Consider the following 20,952-nt stretch of genomic DNA (forward strand, 5'->3'; position numbering starts at 1 on the left):
GGGTGTACAGGTCTGCCAGGTGCCAGACCCCTCTGTCTCGAGAGGCCTAGCACAGGTTCTGGGACATCAGCACAGCTGTCCCTTACTGAGCCACCGGCTCAGCTGGCCTGGGCTGCCCCCTGTGATGCTGAGCCTCAGGCTGAGCCTAGGCAGGCTTGTTCCCACACCCCTGCCATAGCAGAGATCTGCTCTACAAGGCACAGAACTCAAAGCTCCACCTGGATCCTGCCTCTCCCCTATTTTCTGACTCTGCTTTTCCTCCTCCATAGGTGCTTCATCAATCACTATTAATCCCTTTTTGTACCCACATAAAGGTTAGCTTCACTGGTGGCCTGTGGCAAAGATTTCCACAGCTTAAGCTATTATACGTCACATGAAATGTCTCCTTGTGAGTCTTGAACTTGAGTATTTCATCACATGCCTCCCTGGATTTTAAGAAAACACATGGTCACCTACTCCATGGCATTTAGGCTTTACAGATCTCTGCTGCAGACCTTAGCCATCTCTTTTGTGGCTGAAGAGTCCTACTATCGAGCCAGGCCTCGAATGGGAAGCGTTAGGAAGTACTTTGCTTTGCCTGAGTCAAAACCACAGCCTCCGCCAGCCCCAGCTGAGATCAGAAGGCAGCAGGAGCCTGCCAAGATCGAGGCAGCTCTGCAAGGAGGCATTGGGAGTTTCAAAGTGACTCTGCCAGATCTCCCTCTCCCTCTGACACCTGCTTTCTCTTTGAAGGCTGCCCTCAGTAGCCAGGCCTTTGCACCAGGGAATGGCTACACAGAAAGCTCCAGTGCATGCAGTTTTAACTGTACAGATGCCAAACATCTAAGGACCTGGGGCAAAATGAACTGAATCAGACAAAGACATCACATTCCCCTAACCAAGGTGTGTTGTAAATTAAGGAGTTTAGCACACTTCAAGACTAATGACACAAATACACATTTTTCAGAGGGACATCAGGATAAGGGTCAAAACTGAGATCCAGCTGTGCGTATACAGGCTTTATTTTGAAGCTTGACTACCTAAGAAGAGTTCATTTCCCAATCACTGAGCATGACCAAATGTTAATACATTTTTAAAGTGTTTTTGCACAAACTTACGCCTTTTGGTGAATCCTGATCCCTAACGACATACAGACCCTTATGTCAGAGGTAATCAAGTATTATTACAAGAGCTGATGGCTATGGGGCCCCTCCTGAGCACACACATGGCACATATGGAAGCTATTAGCAAGTTCCAGTGAAGATTTTGGGAAATTAACCCTTGGGGCCCCAGAACACTACCAACAGACAACTAGTTGGGAGCAGACAAAGAGCAGTTTCCTGCTGGATGCCTGCAGCATATTGGGACTGATATCCAGGCCCTTCACAGCAAGGCAGAGGAAGTCCCTCTCACAAGCACCAAACTTTTCAACTTCTGCTGTTAAGAAGAACCCTTGAAAAAAACCATCTGCAAAGCCTGCGCAAGTTTCCTCGACAAACTGAAATGAGTCAGCTGGAGAAATATATAACGTAACATATAAAAATGCAAACCATTTTCTTCTATTCCCCAAATGGTGCTCAAGAGGTTGTGAGGAAGTTTGCAATTTCTTTTTAAGTCCCCTTAGGAGCCACCAAAGGAAACATTTGGATATAGAGCATCAGGAGCTACTCCTATGTGACAGAGGGACTGGTTCAGAGGCAGGGTCATTAAAGTGAGTATCTCCCACTCTAATGAAAGCAGCAGGATAGTGTTACCCCATGGAAGTAAATTCTTACGGTTTTGCTTTGTACATAATTCTTCTGAAGAGCTGAAAGAAAAAGGTTTCTCTTCCAACATCCAAGCAAGGAATGAACACTTGCCTTAACCCAATGCACTTTTCACTTTCCTGTTCTTTCTACATTGATTTCCCTTCTTGCACCAATCCTGATCTGCAGAGTGACTTGTCCTTGGGAATAATGAGGATACTTACACTTGATGTGTTTTCAACTTCCACAATATAACAATGCTTGGCAGTAATTCATTGCTTTTCATCCACAGATCACAAATCAATTTGCTGCAGCCCTGCATGGAATTTATTTACTCGTAAGAATGAGACAAGTGCTAGCTGTGCAATTAAAAGAAAAACAAAAAGGAACAAAATAAAATAGAGTTTATTAAAATCCAAACTATTTCTTTCTCCTGTGGTGTGATTGTCCTAAAGCACAATTCAGGCCACAAATAGGGCTCTTCTGTAGCCCCCAGCTACACAACCCAAGATGCTCATTTGCGGCCGAATGAGAACAGTTCACAGCCAGGTCAGAGCAATATGTTAGAATGCTCTTCCCTCTGTGAGGTATAACCATGGCCAGAAAACAGAAGCATTCCTGTGCTTGGTTCTAAACATGGAAGAAATTATATTGCTCCTCCACCCCCCTGCTTTCTGAAGGGAAGGCAGGAAGGCAGCCAAGGCATCTCAGCAGACACCCTCAAGAAAGAAAAGGATCAAGGCTTGACATGATGCCTAGGCCAGCAGATCCAGTCCCACTCCTCCATGGCAGAGAAGGAAGGCAGCTGTGTGGCTGACCCTGCTAAGGCAGGGGCTTCACTCAAAAGCCTGGGAACAGTCCCAAGGTGCCCAGAGCCACCTGAGATGCTGACAGCAAGCAACACTATGCCCATATGTCAGCTACCCCAGGGCACACAAACCCTGCAGAAATTAACAATCCCAGCTCCTGCTTTTGCACTGGACTGAGAGATGCAGTAGCTGCAGGGCCACTGAGCTGCCTCTGGTCTCTCTGTAGGTGGAAGGAGCAGGCAGCAAGGACAAGATCACCATTTCCCTGACACTTACCTAACTAGCCTGCTTCATAAGCCAATGCCTTGAGTCAGGCAGCCAGGCACCTCACTGCCAGCAGAGCAACAGAGCCCTCCAGAGAATAATTCAGAGTGTCTAAGTTAGGCTACTATGATGAATCACAGCCTGTATCTCTCTCTGTGCTGACCACACACTTTAGTTCCTCAGATAAAACAGCTGAACACAATAGAGCAAACTCTCTTCCCCTGTTTAGCTTTTTTCTTCCATACAGGTCTGAAGAGGAAAGTCAGCATGAGAAAAGCAGGCTCAGATGTTTAGCAGCATATAAAATGGTTTGGCTCAAATTTTAGAGTATGGGAATTTTTTTCTTTCATGTAGCTGTTTTCAATCACTTATTTTGAAGACATCATACCAATTATTCCTGAAATGAACCATGACCCTATTTAAGCCAACTGTGTTCCTCCCATTTGTACTCACACTCACCAGTTCAAGTTCACTGATGCTGCACCCTGTTCTAAGATCTTGAATTACTCAAGTTTTTTCAAACACTCAGTACAAATTTTAAGGTACTAAAAAAACTTTCTAAAAATGTAGGGCTGAGATTTTCAGAAGTATTCTCTGTTTAGAAAATTCTTTAATTAATTACATTACAAGATGAATTTTAATGTTTCCAGCTAGAACCACTCATTTATCCTCTGCTTTTGCTCTTTACGAGAAATTCACTTGTTCAGTTTCAGTTTGATTGCCAAGCCTGGGCACTAAACTAACTGGGTTTCCAACATTACAAGGGAATGAAGTTATCACCATGTATTCACTGACTTTTAAAAATCAATATGAAAATTTTATTTAAATTTTAGAAGTTTTCTATAAAAAATTCCTTGCCCTTTCAGAGGCAAAACCAAAATATCTTCTGATGCTCGACAGATGGCAGCAGCACACTATCAGATAAGCTTAAGACAGGGTGCAGGATCCCATCTCTTCGCACCCTCCCAGTGCAGATGTAACTCTCCAGACCAGGGTTCCCTCTGCAGGAACGCCATGCCCTTAAGTACAGCAAAACCCATCTTCACTCTCAAAAATAAAACCGAATAAAACAATGCAAAAGCCAGTGAAGCTCCATGTATCATACACGGCTGCAATGGTTTCACTTGGTGGAAACACAAGCCTCTGAAGTAACAGGCATCACATTTGTGCTGCAAGGAGTGAAATATGCTCTTGCTCCACCACAGCTTCATGGGTCAGCACAAGGGTCATGCCCATCAATGTCCAAGCTGCACTGCTGTGGGACTGGACTCAGCTGCACTTCACAAGGGCAGATTTAAGGCAGAAATGAGCTCAAGCACTTTGGTGTAGAAGAGAACACAGGGCTGACCTGGGAGGACAGACAACTTACCTTTTTCTGAAGCTTTTAAGTTATTAATGAAGCAAAGAGCAGGACTTGGTCACAGTGGAAAAGCGCTCTTCAGGTCTGGCTTTACCCCAGGCATGTCTGAGGAAAGTCACACTCACTGTGTGACTCTGCCTCTGCTCTGCTCCCTTTGCCCTCCCCCTTCCTCTCCCAGCAGCCAGTCCAGCCTCAATGGTGTGGCACACATCCCACCATCACAGCAATAGAAGAGGCATCTCCCTTCATCTCCTACAGGCATGGCATCATCTCCCAGCCCAGGACAGAGAGGGGCTGGGGCCAACGCTCCCCTCTGATCCTCCCCTTCTGTCCAGGGGTGAGAACACCTCTTCCCTCAAACACATCCCCAAGGAGCCTCCCCGCCCTGCTCTGTCCTCCGTCATGGCACCGGCAGGGAGGCTCCGGCAGCACAATTCTTGCAGTGTAGGCACTACCCAGCGGCTCCGGCACAAGGGCTCAGAGAAGATCAGGGGAGTTCCCCCCATCTCATCAAAGTGCAAGGGGTTGTTCCGGGTCCCTGCCACCACCAGCTCCAGCAGCCGGACCACGCAGTCTGAAAACCAGTTCTTGAGGCGGAAATAGCCCTCCTGGAAAGAGATTCGAAGGCTGACGGGCCCCGCGGGCATCCGCACGCTCAGGCTGAACAAGCAGTTCCCCTGCGAGCTGTCCCGCACCAAGTAGGTGCCTACAGGCTCCCGCTGGAGCTTGGCATGAGCCTCCCCCACAGACAAGGGGCCCCAATAGAAGTCACTGGCCTGGAGGATATTGAGGGATCGCTCCAGGACTTCCCACTCGCAGCTGCGAAACATCCGGAAACGATCAGGCAAGCCGGGTGGCGCAGGGCTGGGGAGAACACTCCGATGCTGCCTTTGCAGATGAGAAACAGTGGTGTGTGTGTTGTGCAGATCATCTGGCCTCCCTCTGATCATCTCTCAAAGAGCCCATGAATCCTGGAATGATGCTGCCTTTACCATGCTTCCTCCTTTGCATCCAGCCTGTAGGACAGAAGGAGAATGAGGCAAACCCAATACTTCAACCTGGGCAAGACACTTCCCAAGGGAGAAAGACCAGCAAGAGTACCAAAGAGGGTACTAAGGAGCTGTTGCATGTCACCAAGCCCCAGATGCAGGGACAATCAAGGATATATGAGCGGAAAGGGCTCCAGCTGGGTCCCCACCAGCACAAGGTGGCACTTCACATAGCTCTGCATCCGTTGGGTTTCTGTGATTCACAGACAGGGGCTTCTGCACACCCTCCAGCGGGCTGGTTTGAACCTAGCAGATCTCAGCATTTCAAAATTTCCCTCTGCTAGATGTTTGAGACTCTTCAGAGTGGCCTTGAGATTGGAAAGGTGAAAAGACACTACAGATCAAAAGGGAAACATTTCCTAAAGCAGGAAAGTATCATTTACTTTGTCATTCAGTGAAAGGTAGAAAGGCTTCCTCACACTTCTTCAACCCTTTCTTCAATAAAAAGACTGACCACAGGACTTAGCAAAAGCAGAAGACAGGTATGAGCCTTTGTCACCAAATCCCAGGAACCACGCCCTTATCCCAACATGTGTGTGTTTCACTATGTCAGGAGAAAGCAAAGGTCTCAGATCAAGACCCCTTCAAGAAATGTTACATCAACTTCAAGGCTGAGACTACCATGAATGAGTTCACTTAACACTGGTTTGAGACACTGCTGATGCCCTTCCAGACTCAATTTCTTCCAGAAGGAAAACTCCCCCTGCCTGCAGACAATGCTGCCCTCTCCCAGTCACCATCCTCTAATGTACTGTCATGACTCTGCTCATCTCCTGCACCTTGTGTTATCATCAGGCTGTTTTCAGAAATGCAAATTTCTGAACCCAGTGTTGCCATCAGCCATCCAAGTCACTTTAATTATATTTTAAAAAATACATACTCTGAATGTGTGTGTCTGTATTGGCACAAACAAAAAAAAAAACCACAGCCCTAAGCCAGAGGCTCATTCTGTGTGAGAAGCTGAGCTGCAACATACCACTTCCCCAGGCTTGACAAGTCAGTAGCTCGCCGCCAAATGCTGCCCTCGCTCCCTTGACATACTCCATTAACCCAGTCATACTCACTCACAGCACAGCCATGCTTGGAGCAGAACAGAGTGCTGGCACAGCCTGCAGCAGAAGCAGATATACACTTCATCTCCAGCAGTCTCCCTCCCACCACAGACTTGCCAGAGTATTTGGGCTCATATCAGGCAGGCAGCCCCCCAGGGAATGTGCAGGAACCTGTGTTGGGCTTGCTCTGCAGGGAGAGGTTTACTTTAAGCTTAGCTCCTTGCAAGGTTCCTCTGTCTCACACCTTTTGCCAGCTATTCAAAAGCCTCACATTCCTTTTGGTGCTGGTGCCAGCTGGGTGGCTGTGCACACTCTGTGCCCCGGGAGAGGACTAGCATCTTCCCTTCACACAGGCACAGTAGTTAGGGAGTGCAGGCATGCGCCTGGTAATGCCTTACTACAGACATCTGTTCTAGTCTAACATCTCTGCCAATACTTAACAGTAATACCAATAATGTAGCTGCCAGGTACGTTTCATATATGGAGCCATAAGCATCCTTTCCAAGAGCAGCCTAGGAAGCTTATCCAGCATATAGCCCTGTGATTTGCAGTCCACAAGCTGCTAATGTCCCTGGTAGTGTTCTGAATGCTACTGATGGTGCCCCTAGGTAGTTTCATAGTAGGAGGGAAACTCCATGCTTATAGAAAGGTGAGAGGAGTAGGAAGGAGTTAATCAAGTTAGGTTTTTCCTTTTCCATTAAAAAAAAAAATGCAGCAGTTGAAAGCTGCTCAGACCATTTTAAGTCAGAATAAATCTTAGGTGAAGATGATTTAGTGAGCAGGATGCAAACAAACAGTCACCACTACAGCAACAAGGGCCATCTATCACCACTGAAAACTCAGCACAGAAGGCACCACAAGGAGTTGCAGCATCTCTGTTCCTCTCCTCCTTCTCTCTGCTGGGTGAGAAAGCTATAGGACCCTCTGATATTAGCTCCTACAGAAAACAAAGATCATCCACCAGGTGCCTCCAGAGCTGTGGCTGTAGCTTCAAAAGGAGTGATGAAGAACCTTCCTAAACAGCAACTCCTCTTGGGTCCAAATGGAAATTTTGCCAATTTCACAGGTCAAGGTTGGAAATTTATTTCAAGCATGAAAACAGAAGCAGGCAGCTCTCTTTCACTTCCAGGCTAGTTTTAAAAATAAGAACAAATATATAATTTATTTAAGGCTGCAGATGCTATTTGACAAAAAAAAAAAAAAAAAAAAAAAAAAAAAAAAAAAAAAAAAAAAAAAAAAAAAAAAAACACACCCTAATCTGGTTTGTCCCAGTTTTCAACCTTGGGTCATTCACCCAAGTCCTTAAAGAAAAATCCACTGCTACTAGAAATCTGACTGATTAAGAACTGAGACTGCCATAATTTCAAATTCAAAGTAAATGCAAAAATAGCACCTTGACAATTTGTTCACTTGGTTTGAAATCTACATATGGGTCAGAGCCTCAGATAGGGGGTATTTGTTTAGCTTCACTGACCCATTTCCAAGAGATAAGTGCCTGGCCTGCAGCACAGCATTAGTTACAGTAATATTAGCCCTAGAGGTGCTTCCTGATACTACCTTTAAAGTTCACTTTTGATGGGTCAACAGGTCCTAGGCGTTCATGGCCTCCTACATCAAGGAGGATGTGCAGACCCAGGACTAGGAATAAACCAAGCCAGGGGATGTAATAAAACACACATGCATAATTAGTTCTGCTGTCTTGCCACACCATGATTTGCTTTCCATCTTCTCCCCTGCAAAAAAACTCAAAAAACCCCAACACACAAACACGTTACCTCCCTACTTGAGTCAGAACAATGCTTGCAGCCAAAGCAACATACCCTAAAAAGCTGGTGTCCTGCTAATTAAAAGGCTGGATAAGTTTCCCCAGACTTTCTGATTTACTGCAAGTTCAAGAGGTTTTTGAGCTCAAAATAAGTGCTCTTGACACAGGGCATTCTGCTTTCCTCCTCACAACCCACACAAGATAGTGTATTTTATATAAGGAGACAGTTCTAGTAAACCAGGGGACTGTACACAACGTGTGGTGTCAGCCAAGCCACCCTGTGGCTTGACAAATTTGGCATATTCAGCATCAGCCTCAAGTACCCAGCTATGATGCATCCTTGCACTCTTTTTCCAGGACACTTGAAAAAGCTTACCTCTTTGTCTTTGCCACCCATAGGGATGAGTTTCTGGATGTCAGGACTGGAAATGGTCCAAATTCAAAAGCTCTGATGCAGCACTTCCCAGTTTTTGCACAGCTTTACTTAAGAGCAAATCCATCCTTTGAAAAGAAAGATATGTCCATCAAGCAGGCGACTAAACCCATTAGTTTGCTGTAATGTGGATCTAAAATACAACAAATCTGGGAACAGGTTGTTTGTCTCTATCTCTTTGATCTGTGTTACTGTAGAAACACGTATACAGCACTTCAGATAGCAAGAGAGACAGCAGATTATTGCTGTTATTACTATTGCTACTTACAAAGCCATGAGCTGATTAGGTCCAGGCAGCTCACAGGTGGCCCAAGGACAAATGGAAAGACCATAAAGTTGCCATCATCTTCCAGAAGCAGGAACCATAAACCCAAAAGTTAAGAGATGATGGCAACAGGAATAAACCTAAGGATTCAGAACAGCAAAGTCCCAACTTGTGCAGAATACAAAGCACAACATTAAGAGTATCTTATTTGACACCATGTAGGTATCATATCCATTCACTGCTGAGTTATCCTAATTGTGATCCAATCAGTTCTGGCCCACACTCTTCTACCCTGCAACCCCAGCTCTCAAGACTTTTCCTTCTTACCTCGCAGATGGAAAAGTAAACCCACTGACCTGGTGGAGCAGCAGGCTACCATATGTGCAATCGTGTCTGTCAGTGGATCCATCAGCGAGCTGAAAAAACAACCCCAGATTTCTGCATGCCTTTCAGAGGCACTCCCTGCAGAGCTTCACCTGTACCCACGTAACATCACTTGTCTGCATCCTCCCCAGCCCAGTCCGAACTGGGCACATGCTACACTGACTTGGAGCTAGCAAAACTGCAGGTCGATCCTAGTACTACCCTTTCCCACTACCACTCCATTTGGCTTTGACATCTCCCAGATATCAAGCCCTGCAGAGTTTGATATCTTCCTTCCCAGAGCAGTTAGATGGAGGCTAGGATAAGTAGGAAAAGCTCTTCCTAAGGTACCCTGCGAGCCCTTGTGACAGCATCCCTACTCCAGGCCTGAGCCTGAGCAGACATCTCTTGTTTGCACATCCGCATCCCACAGAAACGTGCTGCATACTGATTTGTGGCTGGGAAGGCTGTTTCAAAGGACAGCTTGAGCAAAGGGCTGGAAGAAACCTCCCTGGTAAGAGCCAAGCATGCAGCACTAGGTTTTAATAGTAGGCCAGCCTGGTTCCCAGGCCACTAGTGCCTGCTACACACCAGCACTGGTTTGAATCACGCCATCATTGCCGTGGTGCACAGTCACACTAACGCCCCTTGCCATGAGCACCCTGCCACAGCCAAGGTGATCAGGGCTGATGCAGAAAGGGATTACAGAGGGGGAGGGGAGATGCACAGACAGACGTGCCAAAGAAAACAGAGGGTGCTGTGGTTAGAGGAGGATGTGGCCCAGCTCAGCCAAGAGGACCGATGTTAATCACAGCCAATTTCTCCAGCACAAAGCAGGATTTGGACACATTGCAGCTCCCTATCTTTTATGCCATGGCAGTTTGATACGAGGCTGCCATTATGTCTGACACATGAGAGAATATGTGGGGAAAAAACCAAACCACACCACACATACACCAAACCAAAACTGCATTTCCCTGTACAACCAGCATCCAAGGATGCAATATTTAATAAAATAAGCTGAGGCAGCACACACACTGTGGCAGTTCCTACTTCACAGCAGAGACACAGCACAGGAAGATCCTGCATGCAGGCTTTGGTAATCAGCAGCTGGACACCTTGCAAGAAGACTTGTCTTATCAAACACCTCCCAACATTTTGGGTCTGGAGAACATACTTCAAAACCCACAAATAACTTTGCATGGATCTGCTATTAATGTTTGGTACTTATTAAAGTATTTTTCTATGACGTGTGTTTTCTGAATTAATATGGCACTTTGCTGATATGGGCTGAAAGGTTTTTAGTCCAAGAAAACCAATAAGACAGTGTGATGTGTGCCAAATACTCTTCAAGGCAGGGAAGTCTGCAAGCACTTTGGTTTCTCCATGAAAAACCCAACAAGGAGGCAATTTAAAGGAAAAACTAATTGCCTTTACTGGGCCAATTGAAGAACCAGGAAGAAAGACATCCATTTTTAGGGTCCCCTCCTCAAACCTTTGAAATACTACACACTTTCAGAAATACTTTCAAATAAAAGAGCCTATTCCTCCTCAAAATAGCCCAGTGTGAAACTGTTTTCCTGCCATTTCAGAATAACAGAGAAGCCTCATCACTTCCCTGAATTCAGAGGCTGCTCTGCAGTGGCCACAAGCAACTACAGCTTATTCCACAGCAAGTAAAACTACCAAAACTACCAGGTGACTTCTGCCAAAGACATCTTCTACTGGAGATTGAATTATTTCTGCCTTCTCCTTTAACTGGGGAAACAAGAAGAAGAAGAAAAAAAGGAAATCAGTAGAAGTTACTACTAAGCTCCAAAGCTGCAGCTGAGCCTATCCTGCTGTGGCTTAAGGAAAGAGAGTTGTTGCTTGCCTCTGGCCAACAGCATTTTTGGTAAGTGAGGGAAGCCCAGTCACTGTGCTCCTGACCTTTGCAGTTTCACAGCCTCAGCCATTCCTGTGAATATCAGTGCGGTACAGCTACACAAAACCTCAGCCCTGTACTTGGCCAGGGAACAGAGTCTGTGCTACCGCCTTGCTGTCCCTGCCTCCACACCACACACCAGCTCAGGAAGCAGCCCTCTGGAAAGGTGGCTGGAGCTCAGTTTGGGGGCAGAAACAAGAAGATGGGAAGAGGGCACAAGAAGGAAGAAGAAAGAAGCCAAGATAACAGCAGTCTCTCATGTCTCTCTACTCGAAATGCTTTGTCCCATCTCCCTGCTGAGATGGCGATCAGTGGGAAGGGGGTAGTGATGCCCAGGGCTGCCTCCAACCCATCATGGCTCCTCAGCATTACCAGCTGCTCCCACCCCCAGACCAGCAGTACAGGTACATTTCCTCTGCATCTCTCTACTAAACTGACTTTGTTCCAGAACCCGGTTTGAGGAAATGAGTAAATCCTAGACACAAAGGCCATCACTGGTCCCTGTGACAACCATGGCTTTTTATCAAAACCATCACATTGAGCTGGAAAGGAATTCAAAGAGGCAGCTAACTGAGAAATGAGCAGTGTCTGCAGCTAAAATTGGTTCAGTATCCTTACCAGAACTACGCTGTGAGAGGAGTCCCAGATGATTAACCAACACAAGCACAGGGGGACAAGGGAAACAACCTGCCCTGACTCTTCAGAAGGACCAGCTTCAAAAGATGTGAGGGGCCATTACACAGTACCAGTTACGGTGCCTTCGGAGGAAAGGACAAGGGCCAGAAAGCACAGATGCACCACAACACTAAGTTTTATAGTGGGGGATTTCCAACATACAAAATAAAGAAACTAGTCCTGAGAGTCAAAAGTAAAAAAAAAAAAAAATTAAAAAAATTAAGTCACAAAAGGTTATCTAGAAAATCTTAAGCGACAGAGTGTGCAGACCTCGCACAAATGATGGCACAGAGATGCTGCCTGGCTAAGAGGACACACTTGAGGGACAACACAGGTCACACTGCAGGTATAAGTTGTAGGTGCAACAGTTTGAAAGGGCTTCTGCTGTGGATCAGAGACATCAAACATACACACTACAAAACCACAGTCCCTATTCAAATCTCTCTACAACCTCAACAATCCTTCAGAAAATGAAAAGATAATCCTGGAGGAGCCAATATAAAGGAATATAAATTATTGACAGTAGGGAACAAATTTATATGAGGATAGCTGTCATGAAACTGGGACAGTAGGTAGCCAAGATAAACTAAACAAAACCCAGAAAACATATGGCATTTTCAGTTTATCAAAAACAGAAACCTCTGGGGGAATAATTTAGTTGAGTGGGACAGGGACACTGCAGAAAAGTTACACAAGCAAGCAGGTATTATTTTTTTTCTTGCACAGGATGTTGAGGAGATTTCCCACTATTTAATGCTGATTAACCTGAAAGGAAAAAAGAGGGTGCTCTATCAGAAGAGATTGGGGAAGATGACATTAAAGCAGAAAACCAGCTAGGCACGGTGGACTATAAACAGAGATTCTGAATTGGAAATGGATGGTTGAGGTACAAAGAGAGGTGTTCTCTCAATCAAATCAGCTGCACTAACAATTGCCAGAGGGCTGCAAGTACTGGAAGGAACTTCTTTTTGATATGTGCTGCTAAGGCAGGATCAGTACAAGGCTACCTGGTGTGGGGGAGAGCCAACCCCCAGGCAGAGTTCCCCATTAGGCAGATGGCACCTGAAGAAGCAACAGATGACAAGACACACTTTGTGCTTTGCCAAATCAAGTCAAAAAGTGAGATATGGACACAAGCTAAAGAGCCAGCAGCATGCCAGGACCTGTACAGCAGATGGGCAGAAGACATGGAGCAGTCATGCCACAGAGTGAATGGGAGGTGGAAGAGGGGTGGCCAGAGGAAACCAAGGCATTTCAGCCCCTGCATATCTGGTCACCTCCCTGCCACCCTCCCAGCCACTGCATCTTCCCCCTGGTTCGACTCAGCCCACTTTGCAGAGGATCCCACCTCCTCAACAGGCTGGTGGGTACGAGCAGTCCAAAGGCTCCCCCATCTCTCATGCAAGCAGCTCTCTTCCCCCAACTATGCAAACTCACATGTTGACCCAAGTCTCTTCTGAGAATTCTTTCCCTGTCTTCAAGCTGTCATTACCCACAACACCTCAAACCCCGAGGCCTAACCTTGCCCCCCAGCAGGCAGCTTACAGCCTCATGTTACTTAAATCTAGGCAGCCAATTCAAAATGTACCAAGCCCTCTCCATAGCCTTCGAAGGGTAAACAGTGACAAAATCACTCTCTGTAGGACAGAGAAGTCAGAGGTCATTCAAAATTTGTCAGCAGGAAAGCAGCAGGAGGTCAGGCAAGACTCTGTCCTGACACATGCAAATGCACACAGACTTGTAGGAAAACCAGCGGGGTCTGTATCTTCAAGAGCAATAAATTAAGTGGTACAGCTGACCAATGAGCCGAGTAACAGTGCTGATGGTTCATTAAGGAAAGCTCCAGCTCCGAATGCAAAAGCAGTCATTTAAAAACCAAGAAGCAAGCAGGAGTGGGAGGCTGCAAAAGGGATGGGTGGGAACATAACAGTAATGTCACCACCTGAGAGAATACAGTCAGTTCTAGTCACCTGAAATTAAAACACACAGAGCTGAAACAAAGAGGATAGGCCTAAAGATGGGTAATAAGAAGCAACATGTAACTATACAGAGAGAGACTGGAGAAATTTCATGCTTAGTTTAGAAAGCAGATACATATACACAAGAGGATGCCAGAGAAAGATACAGCACAATCAGGACATTCTTTTTGTATTCTTTCAGAAAACCAAATGAGAGGAAGTTCAAAGATGACCAAGATTGAAAAGCTACTAATTTTAAAACTCACAAAAGGAAAAAATTCCCATCATATAGGCTGGGGAAAGAGGGAGCTGATCTGAGGAATCTCATTTCTTTTCTCTGTCAAATGTCTTCGCTTTGTTTCTGTGCTGTACCCACCATGTCATGCTTTAGTAGACCTTAGGCAGGGGAATCCAGCAGCAAAGGGCTGGGGTTTATAGCAATACCTTTTTAAGATGCCTCTTAACCATTCAAACCTGACATTACACTAAGGGGAGTCCAGCACAAGGCAAAAATGCCCTTTGTGCAAAGTAGTAAACAAGGGCATAATTATGAGGAATCAACTATGGACCTGCTGCAGAGTTAAAATAGCTCTGTCCATGTTTTCTTTATTCATTAATGACTACGAAGAACAGCACCTCTTCTTTGGATGTGCCGACTTGAATATCAGCATGCACCCTACACAAACAGCAGATTTCAGTGTTTACTGCTAAAGCAGTAAATGTTTCTTCAGCTCAAATTTCCCTCCTTCCACACCACAAAATCTCACTAGAAAACAAGAAAGAACTAAAACATGGATAAAGAACAACACTGCTGGTCTGTCAAAAAGCACAAACAAACCATTCTTGCACAATCAAATCTCTGCTCATCACCACTAGTGTGCCAACTGAGGCAAACCTATGCTGAACCCCCTTAGCTTCAGCAAGGCACCTCCAGCAGGATGTGCAGAAGCCCAGCTACACAGTTCAGATTGCAGATCTCTGGCATTTTCCAACTGCTAACAGCCACACTCATTTTCTAAGCTTTAGCCTAAGTTTCCAAATAAATTTTGTTACTGAGAAAGTATGAAAGCAGATCCAAACTGTTTCTGAACTGCAGCATCACATACACAAAAAACTCCTTTGTTGCACAAGTCACAATCTGAAGTCAAATTTTTTCTTCAGCATTTGCAGGGAGTGAGGGGAAGGATGAAAATCCTCTGCAACAAATACAACTGAATGATGCCAGCTTAACCCAATTTTGCCAGCCACTGCTCCAGTATAAAGCTAAAGGAGCCCATCTGCAAACTTAATAGTGGCACCATTCGATTCTTCCCCTCAACTTTCATGTGTTTGCAAACAAGCAGAAGCACACAAAGTGCAGGAGAAGCAGGAAGGGAGAAGGCAGAGAATGTGCATTATCAAAATACCTTGAGAGCGATTCTTGGAAATGTGCAGCCTGCAAGCCTGTATCAGACACTCATTTCCTGTGAAGTGCGCAGGCCTTTTCATTTCTCCACTGAAGAGGACGAAAATAAGGTACAGCTCTGAAGTCTCCAAAGACAACACAAACCAGCATTTAGCCATTCTACTAAAACTGAAATTACATTTTTATACTATTAAATACCTATTGAACAAGAGCACTGATTTCCAGAAGTACAAAAAGAAGGATTTTCTACACCTCTCACTTCTAAACACTAACTTGAAATCTTGCACTTGGTGAGAGCAAGGGGGAAGAAGAATTCTACTCATCATTTTGATCACTCACTAACACAAAGTCACCCAATCCTGCTACATCAAATGGCACGGCACCTTTTTTTTTAAGGCTGAGACTGATTTCAGCAAAATGATGAGCTAATAGATACCTTACTGAGGCAGAAGGACACAGGATATGCACAAATGCAAACCAGACAGGATAAAAGAGGTTAAATTGCTATCATACCTGCCTTCTGCCTCTACTTACACGTAACCAAGGATCTAATTAATGTAGCACTAAGTTGCATTATTTTAAATAAATATGTTTCCTAATGACATACATGCTTAACATCTTTACTCTCTAAAAAGATCTTGTCCTGGTATGGCTTACTCAGCTCTCACACCATGCCATCCACATTTTAAGTTACAGAGATGCATGTGCCTTCCTCTCCCATCTTGCGAGCTTTGGTAAGCACCACTAGGCTGAGGTCTGCAGCGGCCTGGAATAACAGCACAGGAACACACCACCTCCCCACAGCTTTTATTAATCTAACCACACTATCAACCTGACCCACAAATGATGCCATATTTAAATATGGCACTATCTCTTTGCTCAGCACTATTGCTGATCAAACCAAGGCTGCAGAAATCAGGACAGAGAAGCCTGTGGGTGGCAAGGGGAGAGAGATGTGGCAAGGAGCTGAAGGGAAATACTAGGAGAAAAGAGCAAAACATTCCCTGTGGGGACAGAGAAAAAGAGAAACAAGGGAAAAACCACAGCTCTAAACCACATTTTCTCCTTTGTTTCTCAGCAATGCAACTGCAGTATTAGTGACAGCAATTAAGAATTTACCCCACCCAACCCCAGCTCTATCCTTGTGCAAACCAACCACCAACTTCACAGAAATCCCAGCTGGACTGAGGAAGCTAAGAGACATTGGCTGCATGTTTGAAGCTGTCATCTGGAAACTGAATTTAGCCCTCTCTGAGCAGGCACAGTGGGGACAGAGACACACACCTGGGAGTGTTTCTCCCCAGTGCTCCTCTATGTTCATTTTTGAGGACCCTAGCACAGTTTACCTGTGCCTTCCAACACAATCTACAGAAAGCACCTGTGCTGCCACTCAACTCCACTTACATTTAAGTAAGTAATAAGCAAGCCAGGCTATTAAAGGACATATAACATACAGAACATTAACAATGAGCACAGAAATAACGAAGACCCAGATCCCAGTTTAACTCAGAAAAAGATAGGAACCTGTGTGGGAGGTTGGTATCCCAGTAATCCTGTGGGTTTGTGCCCAAGAGCCTTCCCCTCTGGAGGGAACAAGAATTCATACTTCAACAACTATGTTTTAAATCACATACCCAGCAGAATCACTCATGAACACAGAAACAAAGCCTGGCTTCATCTGCAGCAACTGGCCACATTTTGTAGTAACTTGATTCAACATTATGTGATAATACAGCCTCAGTCTCACAAATGTCTGTGCATGTGCATGATTTTAAAGCACATGACCATTGCCCTGCTGTGACTGAATCAGCCATTTGACATTCACACAGCATCTGAATTGCAGTTGCAATTGTTTGGAGAAAGAAGATATGCTTGCATACCTTCTTAAGGACACAGTCAGTAGAGAATGAAACATCAGGAAACTAGTTATTTCTGATTCCACCCCATTTTAGAGAGCTGAGTGTGGTCAACATGTGACTGGGTTTTTCATTTAAATTCTCTGAGAGCTGCAAGGACTAGAACTAGTAAATGGCACTGTCTGGCCCACATAGTTCTAAATAGCAGCTTGCTAACAATACTCTTTACCCTCAACTTTCCAGAACAATGGTCAAGCCACATCCACCTTCTTCACCATGCAGGAGAAGAAAAAAAGCCTGGGACATTAACTTAACGTTCTTGAGTTCCTCTCAGCTACCTCTGGGATTCATCCAGATCCTATTTCCAAGTTTCTACTAAGCAAGAATTAATATACATTTAAATTAATTCTTTTTAAAAGGAAAAAAGAGAAACCTAAAAGTAGAGTGAGATTTTACATGGTAACCGTTCCAAAATTCTCAGTAATGGTGTGTGCATTTGTGGGGAAAAGTGAGTAGCAGATCCTGCATGGCTCTGAGCACCATAACTCACATTGCATAAAGAAGGAGGATTTAGTGATAACCTTTGTGATGAGGCTTTTCATGGCCACGCAACACTGATCTGAGAAGCGGCAGGTGTGAGGCTGCATTCTGTCCTGTGCCAGGTCTGGAGGGCGGCAATTTTCTTCGCCTTTCAAGGCAACCCCAAACGGCTCATAGTCACCCCACTTCCCTGGAACGCCTTCCCTTCTGCCAGCCAGCTCCTTTTCCAGCTAAGACTAAGCGTAACACTCTGAGCACCGCTGCTCCAGCGCTTTATGTGAAAGGAAAAAGTGGTGTGAAGACCAAGTTACCCGGACCCGTGCGGCTGCCTCCCTACAGACCCACCTAAGACATTACATAATTTGCGGGTTTCACTTTAAAAGCATCTCCCTACCCTGACACTTTGAAGAACACCTTGGTACCAGGCCAGTCCCCGTGGAGCCTCCCAGGCTGCTCCCAGCACCCTGCCGCCAGTCCAGCTCACGGCTGCCTTCAGGGCCGGCAGTGAGATGCCCCAAACCTCCCCCGACTCCTCGCTAAAAGCCCCCGAAGCCCCAACACGCTCCTTCTTCCCAGCCAACAACGGCCCCAAGCCCCCGGGAGCCAAACCAGCGGGGACCGCAACCCCTGGGGAGCCAAGGGGGGCTCGGAGTAGACAGGCAGAGGGACACACAGACTCCTGGCAGCCCCCACCCCCCGCCCCAAAAGGCCGTTTCCAGTTAAGGCAGCACAACTTACTCTGGGCACCTCCGGGGCACGGGCGGGCGGCACCGCCTCCGGAGGGGCGAGCGCTCAGCGCCGGGACGAGCGCGGCGCTGCTCTCCCGCCCCGAAGCCCGGCGGAGCCGGCCCCGCTCCCCGCCGCGCTCCGCATTCCGCCCCCCGGCTCCGTCGGTCACGAAGGGGCCGGTGCCGGGTACCGGGGGCGGCGCGGCTGCCCCGCCGGGCCCTCCTCGGCCGTGGGGCGGGCGGGCGCCACGCCGGCGGCTGCGGCTCTGCGAGCGGAGCGCCACAGAAGGGAGGGGAGAGGTGGGAGGGGAGGAAACCCCCCGAATATTTCTTTTCCGAGGAAGGAGCCACGGGGGAGGGGAAGGGGAGGGGTTTCTCCCTCTTCCACCACCCCGTCTTTCCACGGCGTGGCTGCCGCAAGGGGAAAAAAAAAAAAAAAAAAAAGTAATGAAGAAAAAAGTTTGGGTTTTTTTTTTTTTTTAAAGAAAACGTGGATGGATAGGGGGAGAGAGAGGGGAAAAAAAAAAAAAAAAAAAAAAAAAAAAAAAAAAAAAAAAAAAAAGATGCTGGGAAAGCTCCTCCGCCGCAGACTGGCAGAGGAACCCACCGGACCGGCACCGCAGCATCCCCGGGCCGGGACCCGCCGCAGCCACGTGTCGCCCCGGGGAGGCGGCGGCCGGTCCGAGGCTCTGCCGCCCCTCCCGGCCACCAGCACCGTCCTGCAGCGCACGGCCGGGCACCGGACACGCAACCACCGCGGAACGGGCAATACCCAGGCCGAGGGGGTGGCGCAGAGGGCTCTTGACACCAGCGGAAAACAGAGAGCCTGCCCCGACCTTCCCTGCCAGAGTTCTCCCAGCTCCTCTCGGGCACTGCAGGAGCTCTCAGAAGGGCACCGGGCACCCCGGAAGCTCAGCATGTGTGGCAGGGTCATACACACTTAAGGAGCGTGCCCCAAAACACACGCTGTTGCCTTGGTGGGTCAAATTAAAATACTGGAAATCATGTAAAAAATTACAAATGCAGAGAAACGTCATAATATGAAATATAAATGGTGCATCGCATGATGCATACTGTAGCATATTGCTACTCAGAACAGATGTAATCAAAGAAAAGATAAACTTTAGAATTCAGTACAAAACTCACAGTTTAAAGGCCTAGCCTGTAATGAAGCTATGATTTGATCATGTCATCAGAGCTCTCACTCACCTGCATACTTTCTCCAGATGCTGTGCACATTCCCTGGTGTGTGCATACCAGGTGAATTCTGTTGAAAAAGCTCTATACAAACCCAGACATGCTCTGGCTGCTCTGTACCAGCCTAGTAATGCAAGGCAGCTGTAATCCAGCTTGGGCACCAGACTAAAAGCTTTACAGCTGCTTGGCATTGCTAGGGAGCATAAAGCAGTCAGAAACACACTGCTAAATCTGATCCACAGCCTTGCCAGAAGTTCCACTGAGTGTTGAGACATCAGTTCTTGTTTTTTGTTCCAACCCAGCATGAAGATGTTGCTGACCACAGAAGAATTTCTGAACTTCCATAGGAATCTGGGCAAGCACTTCATTCTTTTTCAGAGAGGCTTCAGTAGGAGGACCTGCTGCCGGAGCTCTAAATCACCGCACGGATGAAGTGCTCATCTGTTCCATTTTTGGTTTCTAAGTAGGCTTGTCACACTTTTCTTTGTATTTTTGAATGGCAGCTTCAAAAGTATCCTGTGGTTTGCTTTACAGTAGCTTAGCAGGGAGTTTGTTTCCCTCTGTGGATATTTATAACATTTATTGTGTGATTTCATAGACCCTTCCAGCCACCTTGCCTTAATGTTAAATGGCCTGGTCTAATTCTACCTTTTATTCTTCTTTTTCTTCATCTTTGCCTGTGAAAAGTTAACATCCAGCCTCACTGCTCTGAGATTGTCTGCAGGTCTTGCTCAGATTTCTCTCATCCACTTGAAACTGTGACCTGGCAGCAGTTACAGCTGAAGCGTATTGCAGCAATCATCTTTAGCCATAAAAGCCAGTGAGATACGTCACAACGGCACTATTGACCACAGTTTTCTAAAGCTCAGATTTGGGTCTAAAATGTGTTCAGGATCAAGGTACTGCTGAAGTGCCTTCATTATAGGTGGAAAACACAAAGATGCTGAAATAGCTTTTGTGACATGAAGGAGGAGAAGGCAACTACATCATGCACAAGCACAGGCTTAGCTAGTTATGCATTTCTTTCCTGTGAGCCTGAAACCAAGTCTAGGTGTGTTTAATGTGAAAACAAATCCTGTAATTAGGTGAGTTTTCTTGAGGAAAACAGAATACAAGCAACTTCTCTATAACCAAGAAACTTCCCATGCCCTCACCACTGGATTGAAGGTTCTTTCCCCCAACTGCTTTCAGGGCAAGGATACCCACTTGAAAGGCTTTGTGTAATGACAGTGAGAATACAGGCAGGCTAATATGAATACCGCCTACTGCTGCATCTCGGGAGAAAGCTGCATCCATCCTAAAGACAGTTTTTGAGATGCCCAGGATGCTGATAACAGCATGACAAGGAATTGCTTCCATGAAGGATTTGTTCTTAGGATTTACAAGTAGGTTTTATCCTACCCCTGATTTTTTCCCCTGCCTATGAATACGTATACCCTCACTATCCCTGATACTAAAATTTTAAACCACATTATACATGAAAGCATTTATTGACAGAGCTGCTGACAGAGTGAACCATTTCCAGAGAGTTTTGTCTGAAGTCCTGCTGCTGAAAGTAGTAGGTCTGAGTTCATTCTATCTTTGG

The 20,952-nt window shown here is 46.2% G+C and overlaps 1 protein-coding gene across 1 annotated transcript; it reads right to left on the reverse strand.

Moving 5' to 3' along the window:
* Positions 1–3,638: 3,638 nt before the first annotated feature.
* Positions 3,639–19,093, reverse strand: LOC310908935 (suppressor of cytokine signaling 1-like). The gene is made up of 3 exons (XM_083860412.1): positions 18,181–19,093; positions 8,400–8,524; positions 3,639–5,173 (listed from the first exon to the last, which is right to left on the reverse strand). The coding sequence occupies exon 3, from the start codon at positions 5,105–5,107 to the stop codon at positions 4,424–4,426; it is 684 nt and encodes a 227-aa protein (XP_083716538.1). The 5' UTR covers positions 5,108–5,173; positions 8,400–8,524; positions 18,181–19,093; the 3' UTR covers positions 3,639–4,423.
* Positions 19,094–20,952: the final 1,859 nt, after the last annotated feature.

Source organism: Zosterops lateralis, assembly GCF_965231275.1.
Source record: "Zosterops lateralis genome assembly, chromosome: 4".
In the NCBI taxonomy this organism is placed as follows: Eukaryota; Metazoa; Chordata; class Aves; order Passeriformes; family Zosteropidae; genus Zosterops; species Zosterops lateralis.

Coding starts and splice junctions, on each gene's coding strand:
- LOC310908935 (XM_083860412.1), bottom strand. CDS start 5,107: ATGATCAGAGGGAGGCCAGATGATCTGCACAACACACACACCACTGTT.